The 16708-nt window shown below is 34.2% G+C and overlaps 3 protein-coding genes and 1 non-coding gene across 4 annotated transcripts; 2 read left to right on the forward strand and 2 right to left on the reverse strand.

Annotated features, from left to right (window-relative positions):
* The first annotated feature begins 1464 nt into the window (after positions 1-1464).
* Positions 1465-7335, forward strand: LOC111802197 (Early-responsive to dehydration stress protein (ERD4)). The gene is made up of 10 exons (XM_023686468.2): positions 1465-1951; positions 2146-2286; positions 2942-3005; positions 3091-3303; positions 3397-3591; positions 3936-4234; positions 4743-5022; positions 5239-5517; positions 5998-6231; positions 6988-7335. The coding sequence occupies exons 1-10, from the start codon at positions 1671-1673 to the stop codon at positions 7144-7146; spliced, it is 2145 nt and encodes a 714-aa protein (XP_023542236.1). The 5' UTR covers positions 1465-1670; the 3' UTR covers positions 7147-7335.
* Positions 7336-9156: 1821 nt separating this feature from the next.
* LOC111802236 (uncharacterized) lies at positions 9157-9895 on the reverse strand. Its single transcript, XM_023686530.2, has 2 exons — positions 9735-9895; positions 9157-9508 (listed from the first exon to the last, which is right to left on the reverse strand). Exons 1-2 carry the CDS (start codon positions 9841-9843, stop codon positions 9285-9287), a joined length of 333 nt encoding a protein of 110 aa, XP_023542298.2. The 5' UTR covers positions 9844-9895; the 3' UTR covers positions 9157-9284.
* A 3706-nt stretch (positions 9896-13601) lies between these two features.
* LOC111802025 (F-box protein CPR1-like) lies at positions 13602-14723 on the forward strand. The gene has a single exon (XM_023686285.2). It carries the CDS (start codon positions 13602-13604, stop codon positions 14721-14723), a length of 1122 nt encoding a protein of 373 aa, XP_023542053.2.
* A 1157-nt stretch (positions 14724-15880) lies between these two features.
* Positions 15881-16326, reverse strand: LOC111801892 (uncharacterized). The gene is made up of 2 exons (XR_015422484.1): positions 16193-16326; positions 15881-16034 (listed from the first exon to the last, which is right to left on the reverse strand). It is a non-coding gene; the product is annotated as an uncharacterized LOC111801892 (transcript).
* Between the last annotated feature and the right edge of the window lie 382 nt (positions 16327-16708).

The following is a 16708-nucleotide window of genomic DNA, read 5'->3' on the forward strand; positions in this document are numbered from 1 at the left end:
AGCTTCCCTTGTCATGCGTGTTTTAAAATCGTGCTAATAGTACATAATGGACCAAAACGAACAATATATCTATTAGTAATAGATATGATGGTTACCTAAAGTCTAATTTTAAAAATTAAAAAATAATTTTTTAATTTTAAAATTTGACTAAAAATTCTTTAAAAAAATATGAAAATAGTTTATCTCGATTTTTGATTATAATAAATTTTTATATTTCACTGAGTACTTATTATTATTATTATTAATTTCAATTTTAATTAATTTTTTAACTAGATTTTTATGGGCTAGTGTTATGTCAAGTCAAATTACCATGTTTTTCTAACTATAATTAGAATTAAAAATTAAGTAAGTTTCGAATTTAATTTCTAAATAACATATTTTTTACAATTTTTTACTTTATTTGAATAATTATATATATATATATAAGAAAATTCTTAAATTTTAGATTCATTTGAAAATTAATTTGATATATAATTATTAAACAAGTGGCCAATTTGTGGGTCGCTCTGGTCTCTCAAAAAAAAATAAATATATTTTTTATATTTTAAAAAATAGGTTTGGTTTATTTTATATGGATATGAAATGACTTAGATTGTTTAATTAAATAAAGAAAAATAACTGAAATTTTATTATATTTTACTTAATTGTTTATATATATATATATATATATATATATATATATATATATATATTTAAAGAAAAGAAAGGTGTTAATACAATAATTAATTAGGATAAAAATAACTAAAATAAAAAATAGTATGATATTTACAACCATCTAATTCTAAATCTAAAAATTACCACAAGTTTGAGTTTAAATTACAAAAATGCCCTTTGATGAGCTATATGATCCGACGAAAGGTGACATGACCCAGAAAAACATACAAGGAGACAATTGGAATTAATTGAACCAGAAAAATCATGTGAAGATATCAGTCTATAAGATGACATACGGGTCGGTGAGAAACTCTTTGAAGAGTTGCCTATGAGAACAGGATGAAAGACCCGAACATGAGTATATCTCAACTGATATAAACGATATAAAATTTTTAATTAGAAATTTATCAAAATTAAGTATAAACATACTAATCAACCAAAAAAAAATCTTACGAACAGTATGTTCGTAAAGCTCAATTGACATAAATCATGTACTATCAATTCAGAAATCAAATATTTAAATCTATTGCTAATGACAGGTATTTTAAAAAGTCAAACGGTAATACAAATATAATTTAATCAAATAAAAATTAATTTTTTTTTTTTTTTTGTGAAATATAAATCTAATTTTTATGATTTTGAAAAAAAATAAAGAATTTTACAAATAATTTATTAGAAATAAAGTTTTGTTTTTTTTACTAAATTTGTAATTTAATATATATTTTAAAAAACAAAAATAATAAAATATTAAAAAAAAAATAATTGGGAAATAATAATACAACTACCTGATTCTGATCTACAATTTGCCGCCAGTTTCGTTTCCGTCTTGCCACGAAGCCATAGCTTGGCGACCTTCTTGCATGTAAAATACGCCACGTGTAATAGACGACGGCGCCGGAGGAGGCGGCTGAGGCGGCGGCGATTTCCTCTCTCTTCTCTCTCTCTCTCTCTTCAGATCCTCGACGGAGCCATTTTTAAGGGTTGTAATGTGTTAGCATAGCTCCTGGAATGGAAAAATGAATGCCGGAAGTTTGTTGGCTTCAGCGGCCGTTAACATCGGCTTAGCCTTCATAGTTCTCTCCATCTTCTCCATTCTCAAGAAGCAGCCATCAAATGCCGCCATATATTACGCTCGCCGTCTTTCGCTCGGCCAAACTATTTCATTTGAACCTTTCACTTTCCGTCGATTTCTCCCTTCCGTCACTTGGATTCCTCGGGCTTTTCGTGTATCGGAAGATGACATTCTCTCTTCCGGTGGCCTTGATGCCCTAGTTACCATCAGGCTCTTCAAATTAAGGTGCAATTTCTTCGCATTGTTACTTCTCATTTCGCTTGGTTTTGTTTTATTTAGAAGATTTGATCCTCACGTCGTTTGAAATTTATCCAATCTTACGATCGATTGTTTTGTAGTGATAGAATTGTGAGTTCTTCAATCATCATGGAATGAGAAAGTATTAATTTAAACTTAATCTGGTTTGCTTCTGGATGTAGCATAAATTTCTCTGTCGTGTGCTCTGTTCTTGGGTTGGTGGTACTTCTCCCTGTAAATTACCTGGGCCAGGAGAAACCATCCAGGAGATACCATTCTCTGGATTCTTTCACAATATCCAATGTCCGTGAAGGATCTGATTGGTTAGTATAATTTCTCCCAACGTTTTCTGTCGTAGCTTAGAGGTTAATCTCTACTTCAACTCTTAATTTTTCTTATTGAAGTTAAGTTAATGTCTTGTAAATTTTTGATATTAGAATCGTATGAAATATGGAAGACCACCTATGGCTCATAATCTGATTAGTGGCTTATGATGAGCAGAGTTAAAATGAGCAGACAGTTAGTGGCTAATTGGTTCATTCTGTCAGTTGGCTTATAGTTTCGCCTGTTGAATACAAAATACTGCCATGGCTATATGGATAATGCATCCCATTCATTTCTTTGAATCGACTAGAATACCATTTTAACCTTTTTGGTACTTCTAGAGAACACAGTACTACGAATCGACAAGAATTTAATTAGAAGATCGTGGACGTTTAAATTCAAAAGAAGTGGTGAAACAATTTCTGCATTCACAGAAGTGAACAAACGGAAAGAATGAAGAAAATAATAGTGTTCAACCAATCACATTCACACTCAATCATTGAGTTTAGTTTTGTACATAACTTAAATGCATTTGTTACAGTCTAACCAAACAAAGCAGATATAAGTACGTAACTGAAGAGGTGGAACCTGACAGAAGAGTTAGGGTCAGCTTAACTAACAATTTCTCTTTTTTGATTTATGCCTTTTCCACAGGCTTTGGGTACATTTTTCATGCTCATGCTTCATATCATTTTATGGAATATACCTATTGCATAAGGTGACCTCTGACCCTGAAGAAGCATTTATGTATATATTAGATACGTGGAAAGCTAGAGTTAACTGCATCTATGACTTTGTTTCAGGAGTATAAGGGGATATTGGTTAAGAGAATTCAACAGCTTAAGAGCATGAGACAACGACCTGATCAGTTTACTGTTCTAGTTCGGGATGTTCCGTTATGCCTTGAACACAAGGCTCATGGGTGTAATGTTGAACATTTTTTCTCGAAGTATCATCCACATACTTATCATTCTTATAAAATATTATCCGATGTCAAGGAGCTTGACCATTTGATGGTAATGTTTAAACTTGTTGAGAATTTGAGAAATATTTCTTATTTTACTCCAATGTTTTTATTAAAGGCTTCTGATGTAGACAATTATTTTCAGAAGCAGGCAAAGTCTATCATGGGAAAGATTGAGGAAGGAAGAAAAAAGTTCAGTTCTCAGAATGATAAGAGAGAACCCTTGCTCTCATATACATCTCAACAAAATGCTTTAAAAATAGCTCTCCTTGAGAAAAAGCTTCGGGGGTATCATGATATAATTCAGAATTTGCAGGTTCAAAGTGCATCTAAGAGCAAGGTAATTTTACCAGATTCAGTAATTAGATTTCAGTGGTAATCTATAATGTAGATTCTAGTATTGGAGGTTACTTGGTTATGATCATTCTTTTTACCTGCAAAGTTCGAAAAAATCTAGTCATTTTGTTATTCAGATGCTTTCTACTGATCAGTTGCTCTGTATTTGATATTCCCAGGGAAAAATAGTTCATCACATCTCTTTATGTTGAATGATAGTATTAGATGATAGTGTGTTATGCCTGCTAATACCCCAACCCTTCTGGTAACTAAAAGTCTGGGGATTCTTCAGGTACATAATACAATACAATACACTACTCTATATATTGATTCTTTCATATTCTGTAGGAGCTTCCCGTAGCCTTTATTACATTCAAGTCCCGTTTGGGTGCTGCATTGGCTTCACAGTCACAACATTCCTTAAATCCTCTTCTGTGGATCACTGAGTTGGCTCCAGAGCCAAGGGATGTGTCGTGGAAGAATTTGGCAATCCCTGTTAGACTATTGCCCCTTCATGAATTTGGAGTTATTGTTGGGGCATCTCTTCTTACAATTTTCTTTGCAATCCCAGTTACTGCTGTTCAAGGAATAGCCAAATTCGAGAAATTAAAGAAGTGGTTTCCACCAGCCATGGCAATAAACATGATGTAATTTTATTTTTGTGGCATTTTTTGTCTTATGAATATAATCCCATATATTCACGTTGCTCTCCTTTTCAACTGACTCCTATTGTCCATTTTCATAGTTTTTCTTTTCCGTTTAGTAAAAATATCAAGTACTATAGTTTTTTTTTTTTTTTTTTTTTTTTTTTTCATATAACCTTTGATTTCATTTTATTGTGTATTATGATGACTAGAGGCTTATATTATATCATTCCACTTACAACCATACAAATAAGCAGTGAAAATTGATTCTTGTAGCTATATAAAATCATACTTTTTCTGTTGATTGATTACTATTATTCAGATTTCCATATGGATCATCACTTCTTGAAAACTTTAAAGCTAGTATAATTATCTGAAAATTTGAATGAAACGTTCTGGCTCAACAACATATTGCTTCTTCTATATATTCCTTTTACACTGGATTCTCTTTCTGCTATCCTATTTATTAGATTTCGTTCATGAGGGATCTAACATATCAATGTTTCTTCAGACCAGGGTTAAGCTCCATTGTGACAGGTTATCTTCCCAGTGCAATCCTAAATGGATTTATTTATGTGGTCCCTTTTGCAATGCTTGGGATGGCCAAGCTAGCAGGCTGTGTTTCAAGGAGTAAAGCGGAGATAAAAGCTTGTAACATGATTTTTTATTTTCTGGTGGGAAATGTATTCTTTTTGAGTTTGATATCAGGATCTTTACTTGATGAAATTGAAGAATATCTTACACATCCTAAAAACTTCCCCAGTCATCTTGCAGGGGCTGTATCTGCTCAAGTATGCATTTATCTTGTTCATAATTTCTAACTGCTACTTTGCTTCCCTTTTGATAATATTGTTAGTTATAGGCAAAACTGTTCTAGAAATGACTACATATTTTTTCTGAGTGTACTTGATTCTTGAAATTTATGAGCTTTCAATATTTAGATGCCCTTCGTTTTTGAAATTTATTGATATGAATTTTGGTTGAACGTTGGTTTCTTTGTGTTCCAGGCTGATTTCTTTGCGACTTATATATTGACGAGTGGCTTATCTGGATTTTCTTTAGAGATTCTTCAACCTGGTTTACTATCTTGGGATCTTCTGAAGTCATGTATATGTTGCAATGGAAAGGAGAAAGAAGCATATTTATACTCTCTTCCACACTCTAGAACTATCCCTTTTATCTCTCTCTTCCTACTGATTGGCATGGTATATGCAGTTGTTGCACCGTTGCTGCTTCCACTTCTCATTGGCTACTTCTGCTTGGGCTATGTTGTATATGTCAATCAGGTTAATGCTCTAACTAGTACCCCCAAATGGTTTTTGTTTTATTTGAACTCTAGCTTCTACCTTTTTAGGAACAATGGTATGATATTGTCCACTTTGAGCATAAGCTCTCATGGCTTTGCTTTTAGTTTCCCGGAAAGGCCTCATACCAATGGAGATATATTCCTTACTTATAAACCCATGATCAACCCCTTAATTAGCCGATGTGGGACCCCACCAACAATTCTCAACAATCCTCTCCTCGAACAAAATATACCATAGAGCCTCCCATGAGGCCTATGGAGCCTTTGAACAAAGTACACCTTTTGTTCGACACTTGAGTCACTTTTGACTACACTTTCGAGGCTCACAATTTTTTGTTCGACATTTGAGGATTCTATTGACATGACTAAGTTAAGGGCATGACTCTGATATCATGTTAGGAATCACAAATCTCCATAATGGTATCATATACCTAACTTATTTTAAGGATACTTCTTGCAGATTAAAGACGTTTATGCAACTACTTACGACACATTTGGGCTATACTGGCCTCAAATTCATCGTCATATAATAATAGCGATCATTCTAATGCAAGTTACTATGATTGGTCTCTTCGGAGTGAAGTCCAAGCCAGCAGCTTCCATTTCCACAATTCCACTACCTCTGATAACTTTATACTTTAATGAGCACTGTAAGAGTCGATTTCTTCCTACATTCCACTGCTACCCAATACAGGTAACTACTACTACCTTGTGTATTTTTAGTTTTTATTTGAAGTAGAATAGAACTTTCAATGGCGCCACCCTGAATCACATGCCTGTGATATTGAATTTTATACTAGCTTTCTTAGTTTTGGCATGGAAGTTTCTAGTTTTGTCACCCAAAAAATACAGTGGTCTGAGAGGTTAAAGTAAGACTAAAATGTTCTAGACATTATACGGGAAACTAAGCCTAGGTTGCCTATGGTAAGGTTTGGTTAGGCAAAGAGATGTATTGGAACTAGCCTAACTGTTTGAGATGCAAATTATCCAACTTAAATGACTCAAATGATGAATCCACCTCAACCTAACAAAGTAATATTCAGGTTGTGCACCTCCAATATTTTCATTAAAAATTTGAGGAAGGAATAGCAAAATAATGGCATTTAACACTCTATTTGCCTACTTTTAACACTTCAATAATAAAAGAGTCATAAATTCAACTTGGTTTGATTCAAGGAGAACTCTATGTAGTTCAACTTCTTTAGATCTAATCTAATTTAGACAAGTTTATGTATCAACTCCACTGTATGACAAATTGATTGAGTATTTTGAGTCTCCTTAAAAGCTGCTGGAAAAATATCATAAGCTTTTCATAATGCTACATTTGTGCTCAGAGAACTGTGTCTAAGAAGCTAAAGAAGCAATATGTTGGTCGAACATGTCTCATAGTAGCTGTATTATTTAATCAATGGCACTCATAAGTTAAAGTTGTGTTAATTGCTTTGATCAGGAGGCTATGGAAAATGATGAACTTGATGAAAAGAGTGGTGATTTGGAAGTTAACTATGGAAAAGCAGCCGATGCTTATTGCCTGCCCTGCCTGCAGCCTCCGGACTTCTTACTGGCATCAGTGGCAACCTCCACACAGCCATTGGTAATTTCCACTTGATTTCAAGATTTTCCAATTTTGATAGACTTCTTTGTAGAATGTAGTTTAGAATAAGTTTTGTGGAAAAACTGATCTGAATTTGGCTCTGACCACCGTTTAGTAGTACTTTTTTTTTGGCTACTTTTTGTTGTATAAACTTCAGGCTGAGTTTGAGCATCGAATGAGTAAAATTAGAGTGATATGATCCAACCAACTCTACCGTTAGTCGATATTATTCTCTTTGAACTTTCCCTTTTGCGCTTTTCCTGTGCTAAGGAGAGGCTTCCACACCCTTATAAAGAATGTTTCATTCTCTTTCTCAACTGATGTGGGATCTCACGATCTTGAGCCTTAAAATCTCTCTCGTTAGAAGTTCATCTTCCAACTATCAAATTCGAATTTTTTATTTTAGGTCAAAATTTTGAAAGAGAATCTCCTAAAAATGATTGCAAAAAGATAAATTTATAGAATTTACGGCAGCCTCGTGACGCAATTAATTTTTTTTTTTTTGCAACCTCAAAGAAATCGAGTAGCTATACGGTTGGAGTTTACGACTTGAATCCTTCATTCTCTAGTTCTTCTATTTACACCCAAGTAGCTCAATCTCATCATAATTCTTCCAAAAACCTGGGTTTTGCTCCAAATAATCATCATCAACAAAACAACCAATTATAATTGTAAAAGCATACACAAAACTAGTAATAATCAAGTCCTAATGATAGCACACTTTTGTGCTATCAAATGCTCCCGAACTTAAACTTTTGTAAGTCCTCGAGCAAGAAAAGTGAATCAACAATTCCACGCATGTGACTTGAGTCTCAATGTTGGAAGAAAATCAAACACATCCTATCACCAAGAAATTTAAAATTTAGGTTGTACAACTATGTTCTTGAGTTATAAGGAGACAAGAACCATAATCTTGTGGATGAATCATTGCCCTATAGTTAGAGCGAGATTTGTCCAACGATCCTCCGGATCTACGGCGGTAGATGATCGGAAGGTTGCATGGTAGTCTAACAAATAAACAATCAGAGTGGCGCAGCAGAAGCGTGTCGGGCCCATAATCCACAGGTCCCAAGATTGAAACCTGGCTCTGATAAAAGGTTACGACCTTCGATACTTTGTTTTCCTATTCTAGCTTGACAGCTACTTTGAGGCTGGGGCTTTAGCTTTTTGGATGGCTTCAAATTAATGGGTGTTTTAAGAGTTGCTAATCCCACCAGATTTTTCTGCTTATAATTCATTAGCATTTAATCTAATTTCCGCCTCTCATTTATTATTCACTAATCTCTTCTTTTTTTCATTACTATGGGACAGTGAAATTAATGGAATAATCGAGACGTTTGGAATAACTTTTGAACTATTTAAAGAAGTCGAGAGGCGTTCGTTCGTATTGTCATAGCCATACATAAGAAGAAGTCGATATATTCACGAAGGTATTCGTTTTCTCATCACTTCTTAATTTGGGTGTAATCATCATCATACTAGGACTAAATATCAATATCATCAAAATTGTAAAATGCTCGGTTTTATAAATGTTCGAGGCTCAAAAGTTGCTTTATGTTAAAAGAAGTCGAGATGCGTTCGTTCGTATTGTCATAGCCATACATAAGAAGAAGTCGATATATTCACGAAGGTATTCGTTTTCTCCTCACTTCTTAATTTGGGTGTAGCCATCATCATCATGCTACGACTAAATATCAATATCATCAAAATTATAAAACGCTCGGTTTTATAAATGTTCAAGGCTCAAAAGTTGCTTTATGTTTGTCCTTTTATTACAACTGTGCCCCATGTTCTTTTAAAATTGCAATTTACTTTCTATCCTTCGATCTTTCAAAACTATCCTTAGAAGTAGAAATTCATTAGAACGTTATACAAAGAATTGACATGACATTGACTAAAACGTTTGATTCGATTAAGTCTGAAACACACGATATTCAGACATGTCGCTTCTTGTTCAACATACTAGCATCGTTTGTGTCTACTCCAAGGGTAATTTTTGCAACTTTTTAAAAGATTACGGGTATATTTTAACACAAACGTCAAAACTTTATTTCATTCGTAGATATCATTCTTAACATATTAACTTTTTCTGATTCATTATAATAAGGTAGCAGCTTCATTCAGCTCATTCTTCATCATATGGTGGGAATTCTTCAAGGATGGCTGTGGAAGACTGGTGGGTTAAATGGCTTCTTCAGAATTGGATGAACATGGATTGGCTTCTTCAGAATGGGATGCTTCAATGGAATTGGCTTAAATGGCTTCTTGAAGAATGGCTTGTGGTGATGAAGAAACTTGAACTTCTCTTCTTCATCTTCTTCTCCATTTTTGGTTGCTCCGCCACCGCCACCACCGCCACCGCCACCGCCACCGCCACCTGCAACGAGTAACGGGTTTTTAGTCTTTTAAGCATAGCTTCCCTCGTTCCTTTTATCGAACATAATGATGCGAATCATGCTTTAATATGCAACGACTCCCAGTCCGAAAACTGCATTATTGGAACTGGGTTGGAACGTCACGTGGCTCTAGGGGTTAGATGTTAGCACGAGGTTCGAACCGTTGACGTAAAAATGACGAAAAGGGCAAATAAGTAAGAGAAATACCTTGGCCAAGATGGAGTTCAGCCACATTTTCGTCTGCTGCTGCATGGCTGAAGTTGAGAAGCATAAGCAAGGAGAGGAGAATGGCAAGAAGAATGAAAGAAGCCTTCATTTCAAAACAGAGAAAGAGACTGAAATTTGGTTTGGAATGAGAAGGCTTTGTGATGAGTTTCATTATATATATAGTGAGGCATTGGAAGTCATGAGTTAATGTTGAAGTTTAGTTAGCAGTCTTAGCCTCCTATTTTGTTTAAGACTCATTATTGTTTGGTTTTGATTTCCAACTCCCACCTTTTTCTTTTGAAACAATTTGAACGGCTCGTATCAAACGTCGATTCATGAGTTCGGTGGCCTTTAATTTTGAGAAATGGGGTCTTTTTAAAGCTCGGGTTAGTGTTGTTTTGTGGAGTTTTTGGCTTGATCGTTTGTTGATTTTTACGAGTTGTAATAAGTATACAATAAGTGGTAGAGTACCAATCATTGTTATAAAGGATTAAGGGACTTAATACCGATGATCGGCACCTGCCCTTATCATAGGTTATAAAATGTTGGACGACAAGTAATCTTGTTACGTGTTTTGGAGATCGTTTTGAAATTTTTTTACTTTTGTTGTATGGTAAGAATCAAATCATGTACTTTTGAAACCGTTGGTGTATTTCTAAGATATAAATTATGATACAGACCGTGAAGCAAAATTGTGAGATCCCGCGTTGGTTGGAGAAGGAAACAAAATATTCTTTATAACGGAAACAAAACGAGAAGAAATTACAAAATTTTTTTTTTTAGCAATTACGAAGAAGAATTAAAATCAAAACAAATTATTCAAGTAATATATGTATTTCATGAAAAAGAATGTCGTATGACATATATATGCATGAATATGTACATACTCCTAGACGCTCCAGGACACTCTTCTGTGGCTTTAAGACTCCCGAACACGCTCCCGCCTCGATTCGTGGCATCACTCACCTTAAAAAGAAGAGTAGAAAGGGATGAGTATAAAAATAGTCCGTAAGCAACCTACTTGTAGGCTCTTTTCGCATCCTTATATGAGTAGGTATCCACAGTCTTGTTTCGGAGTTCTAAAGAGTGTGAACTAAGCTGAAACTCTCTTTTGTACAACTTAGGATACTTGCCCATCTTATGCAGTGGATGATCAATGTCCTGAGATAAGGCGCAACCTCACAAGTAAAACTGAGGGGATAGTATGGCTGGATCTGAATTATTATCGCTCTTTGAACATCATCCATGGAGGTTAGCTAACAACTCTCCCATGGGACCATACTTCCACCAAAATCGGGGGGTTGCAATCCCCTATGTGCCAGTCAACTACTAAGTCATCCTACGTGGTTCCACGCTCCCCCGCTCAAAGACAGGTTTCTATGGCTCAGAGGTTCTTTTCAGGAGACCTCTTAACTATCACCACTAAGTCGGGGAACAAGTCACACTACCCTGTATGGCTCTGCCTAGCTCAACAATCTCAGTACTGAAGTTCAATCTCGACGGTACGGTATCAGAGCAGGGAGAGAAGTGGAGGTTCTGGTAACACTATCCACACTGCTCAAGTCCGCGCGGGCTACCTTGGTTGTCTACAGTTACCATAGTGTCCTACTAGGTCTTTCTAGGGCAAATCTTGTGGCTTAAACTTGGATTCTCGCGCAAGGTCTCTCAAACCTGTCGTGGTTTGGAATACTGGGGTCTAGGTCCGCTGGTCATCCTTTCGCGGGCCTAAATGCACGGTATTCAAAGGTATCCCATTCTAGATTTTTGTCTAGCCTACTCAGTCTCAAGCGCCCTAATACAAGCTCGTAGTTTCTTCCTATTATCAACAAGAAAGACAATACAAGCAATCGTGCACTAGAGTTAATATGCAGCAGTTTGTACAAACATGCTTACAATATCATAGTCATGCTTACAATAACAAACATGCTCAACGGGAAGATAACGTTCTTCTTCACCCGGAGCCCAGATTTCACAAATTTCTCTTCCTCTTCTTACATGTGTACAATATCATAGTCACATGCTTGAGTGAATTCCTAGTCAATCGATTCTAAGTACCATTAATTTTCTTGTTTAATTCTTTTTCATAACTTATATACAAATATACTAGGTTCGACAAGCTAGGATTATCAATTCGATAGCATGCATGCTTATTTCAAGTGGTTCCTACCGGTATTACTCGTGGGAATCCAAATGGTTACTTACATGGTTGACGCGTGCCTTCTCAAGCTCGAATTTCTTGTCGGAGAGGGTTTCAAAAATTCTGAATTTTCCTTTGTCGGTTCCAATTCACATAAAAGTAAGGTCAATATTGAAATCGGGGCGAAAAACAAGCAAACGGAGGAAAAAGGTTAACTCACTCGCTCAGGGGGTTTATACGCGCGGTTTCACATGTGCATATTCATGCGCGAAATCCTACGCAGTTGAGGCACCAGGTCACCAGTCGGGTCGAGGCAGTTCATCAGATGTGGTTCAATTTGCATGATTCCCTACAAAGATATGGAAGAACTCATGTTTTCTGTTCTTGACCGGTTCACCCGAACTCCGATTAAACTTCGATTTCCTAATTACACACCTCAAAAATTACAGATGAGAAAGAGGGTAGAATGACCAAATTATCCCTCCGGTTCTTGACCGGTTCACCCGTTACTTCTCATTCTCTCTCTAGAACCTTTTTTCTCTCTCTATTTTCTTTTTCATTTCTTTTCCTCTCTTTCATTTTTTATTTTATTTTATTTTATTTATATTTTACTAACCTCTATTTCACGTGCTTAATGAGAAAGAGGGTAGAATGACCAAATTATCCCTCCGGGTTGACTTTGACCATTTTTCTAATTTTTCACCATTTTTCTTTTATATTTTTCTTGAGTCGTGTGATATATCTAAACATTTTTCTCTTCTACCTTATCTCAAAATTTATTCTCTAAGACTCTCAATAAAATTATGAAAGTTCGCCTTAAAAGAGAAAAAATTAGGTTTTAAGTTTTGCATCGAGGCTCGGGTGTTACAAGGGTAATCCATCAAACCACCGAGTCACACGTTCCTAACAAATCTCATGCCTAGATCAACGGTATCGTATAAGAGTGGAAAGGGAAGTGAGCGTCCTCAAACATTATACCAGCTATTGTCCGAGGCTACCTTTGTCATTTTTTAATGTCATGGAGGTATGTTAGGTTCTTAAGGGCATCTAGGTGGTTTAAATCTCATCTCTCGTTTCTAGGAAGTTTAGGATTAACCCCTCGGGCCAAACCAATCTCTGGGTACACACAAGTCTAAACCTAATGTCGTTTATTTTTTAGTAATAAAAATAGGGTTGTTTATATTTTAATAATCAAATCCATTTAGGCTGCTTTTTTTTTGTATTGACCAATTCGACTTGCTGTAATAACATATTACACTCTAGTATATTATTTGGTTATATGAGTTTCGAGTAAAATACACTCCTTCAAATTGTAAATTTAAATAAATAATAAATTAAAGTAAAGAAGGTACGGTAATTATTATTTAATTCAAAAATATACTACAGTAAAAAGATTTAAATCTCTAATCTATTCTTGCCACCTACCATAATTAATTTATAAGATTTTAATTTTGAATATAAATAATAATTACAATAAATTACGATGATTAAGAAAAGTTATATGGTTGATTAACACAAATTTCAATTTAGTAAATCTTATTTAATTAAGATTTCAATCCGACATTAAAAATAAATTTGATTTGCATGTGTAATTTTTGAGAAATTATTTTGATCGCAAATATGATTAATGAATTTATATATAAACACTACGGTTTCACTATTTTCTTCATTCTCGACTTAGTTTATTCCAAAAAATACACATTATTTGGAATCTCTTCCCGAGGTCTTTCATGGCAACTCTAAAAAATCTCCCTACAGAATTGTTGATCATGATCCTATCGAGACTTCCGCTAAAGACTTTATCCTCATTCAAGTTAGTTTGCAAATTCTGGTATGCTCTTATCAACGATCCTACAAATTGTTCTCTCCAACATAAGTCTATTCTTCTCAAGCATATCATTCCCGATGGTAGATCATGTAAACATATACACTCCATCCTCAAGTTTTCCCATGACCTCGATCGATCTATATCTATTATCAATTTCAACTTGCCATTTGATAAAGATAATCCGTTTTCTGACATTTGTGGTCATTCTCATGGCTTGGTTTGTCTATCGGACGATAAGGATGTTTTCCTTTTGAATCCGACGACTAGAGAGTTTCGTAAACTCCCTTCGTCGATTCTTCACTACACTGGACCTGATCATGAACTTCATAATTGTAACTCAAAGACGGTTGGATTCAAATACGATTCCAAATCTAAAGATTTCAAAGTGGTTAGGGTGGTAGAATTTGTGCACATATACGATTCAGATGGTCCAACTAAAATGGAAATTTATGATTTGAGAAAAGATAGATGGAGGGAAATTGAATCCCCTCTCCCTGACCATTTAATGTCGATCTGTTCTTTTGATATATATCATGAAGGAAAATATTATTGGTGGTCACGAAATATAATAGGAAGTAATATCATACAAACGTTCGACATTAGCGAAGAAGTTTTTGACGAAATTTCAGTACCGGACAGTTTATCGTATGAGGATAACGTGTATATAAGTATTGGGATTTTAAATGGAAACATTGTTATACTTCGTACATTTTACCATCGAATAATAGAGAAGGAAAAGGACATATACGTTTGGGAGAGGAAGAAGGATGAAGATGGTGTTGTTTCATGGTCAAAGCTATTCACAATTGGTCCTTCATTTGGAATTGAGAGGTCATTGTTGGCAGTGAGTTCGGATGAACTTTTAATGGAGACCAATGAAAGACAATTGATTTTTTATAATATTAAAACTCAACGAGTCAAACCTATTCCAATAAAAGGGCTTGGAGGCTACTTTTGTGCAACTTTATTTGAGAATAGTTTAGTATCTGTGAAAGGAGGACATAATATGTTATATGAGTTTTAAGTTTAGATATGTTTAAATTTGTTATGTTTATTCTTTACGTCATTACAGATAATTGTTGTTATAAATTTTTATATTATTATTATTATTATTATTATTTTATTAGTATGAAAAGCATATTTGTAGTTAACTATTATATTATTATTATTTTAGTATTAAAAACTCGGTCATCTCTCCTAAGAATGATATGCCTAGAAACGAGTTAATAGGAAGTCATTTATATTTAATTTTTTTTATAGGCACGTCCAACCAATTCTAACTATAAAAAGTTTTATTTTTTTTTTTTTTAATTCACCCCTTTTCAAGATTTGCATTTAATTGGTATTTATATGAATAACATATAACACTAATAATATGGATAACATATATAACATAAGACCAATGCTTTATTAATTTTAGATTATTAATTTTAGATTATTAATTTTAGATTATTAATTTTAGATTAATTATAGAGGAAGAAAAGAATATGTAGCCGTCAAACCACTTTTACCTCTTATCTACAATTTTCCATATATATAATTTCTTTTTTACCCATTGAATTTAATTAGATAATCTACCCATTATAAAATAAATAAATATTTTAAAATTGTACAACTAGAACAAAATCGAAACAATATTAAATTCCCTCCAGCCCGGGCCCATAACCCCACAAAACCCGACCCAACTTTTGTTTTTTTTTTTTTTTTTTTTAAACTTAAAAACCGATATAAATCTTTTTTTTAAAATAAACCGATGTATTAAGACCCTATTTTGATTTTGATTTTTTGCTTTTGAAATTAAGACCCTATTTCTAAATTTGGAAAAATAAAACCCATCTAATAATTTAAACTAAGAGAAGAAATTAAATATATTTTTTATTAAGAAAGTTAAAAACCATAATTTAGAAATTCGGAGGTATACGTCTAAATTTAATTATATAAAACATTCATTCTCATCGATTAATTCAAAAAAACCAAACATCAATTCATTCCAAATTTTATTATGCATGTATATGGATAATATTTAAAATAAAATAAGAGACTAACATATATATTTAAACATAACGTAACATATTTTCTACGAAGATAAACATAACATATATTTAAACAAACATAACTTTCCAGTATTTTTTTCAGATAGAAAAAAAAAAAAAAAAAAAAAAAACTACAATTCATCGTGAATCGTGGAAGGAGTTATGCAACTTGTTCTAAGTTCTGGGCTACAATCGATCAAAGTCACCGCATCCGTATCAAAACATAAAATAATTTCGAATAATTGTTTCTGTTTAGATGTATCCTTGTTGCAGTGGAGGGCAGGCCTTTTTCCTATTGCAATCTTAATAGCATTTTCAACAACAAGATAATTCAGAGATATGTTGACATCCGGGTTAAGATGGGCGGCATTCAAGATGGCTAATATATTGAAGGTAGAGTTCAATCGAATACGGAGAGATACTTCAAAATATTGATATTGGGTAAATAATGAACATTTACCGTGCTTATCCCATTCGTGTTTCCAAAATGTTTCATGGTCGCCGCTTATCACGTCTGGCCAATACATTTCTAGCTGTGTTTTGAGTGGAGCAAGCTGTAAACAAAAATAAAAAATCCACTTAGGATGCACTAATTAAATTAAATAAAATCATAAACACTAATGAGTTGTAATGACACAGAAGATACCTGTTTTGTTGGGTCCAATTTTGCCTTAGAAGTACAAAAAACCATATCCCCCGAGAAATAACTAGGCCAGAGACCATGTATGGTGAACATCTTAGGAGGTGCAGTATAACAGACTACATCTTTAGTCTTACAAGTAGCGGGCGGCCATTGTAAAACCATTTGAAAGTAGTCGAAGGAATACACAGAATTGAAAAACAAAAGGAGTGAGATGCAAATGGGGAGAAGATTGGAGGAAATGAAGGCCATAGCAGAAGAAGTAGAGAAAGGAAGAGAGGGAGATGGGGTGATGAACATGGCAGCAACCCATCCATACTTAATAGTGTGGAAGGA

This window comes from Cucurbita pepo, chromosome 9 (genome assembly GCF_057944985.1).
Source record: "Cucurbita pepo subsp. pepo isolate OVF chromosome 9, ASM5794498v1, whole genome shotgun sequence".
Classification (NCBI taxonomy): domain Eukaryota; kingdom Viridiplantae; phylum Streptophyta; class Magnoliopsida; order Cucurbitales; family Cucurbitaceae; genus Cucurbita; species Cucurbita pepo.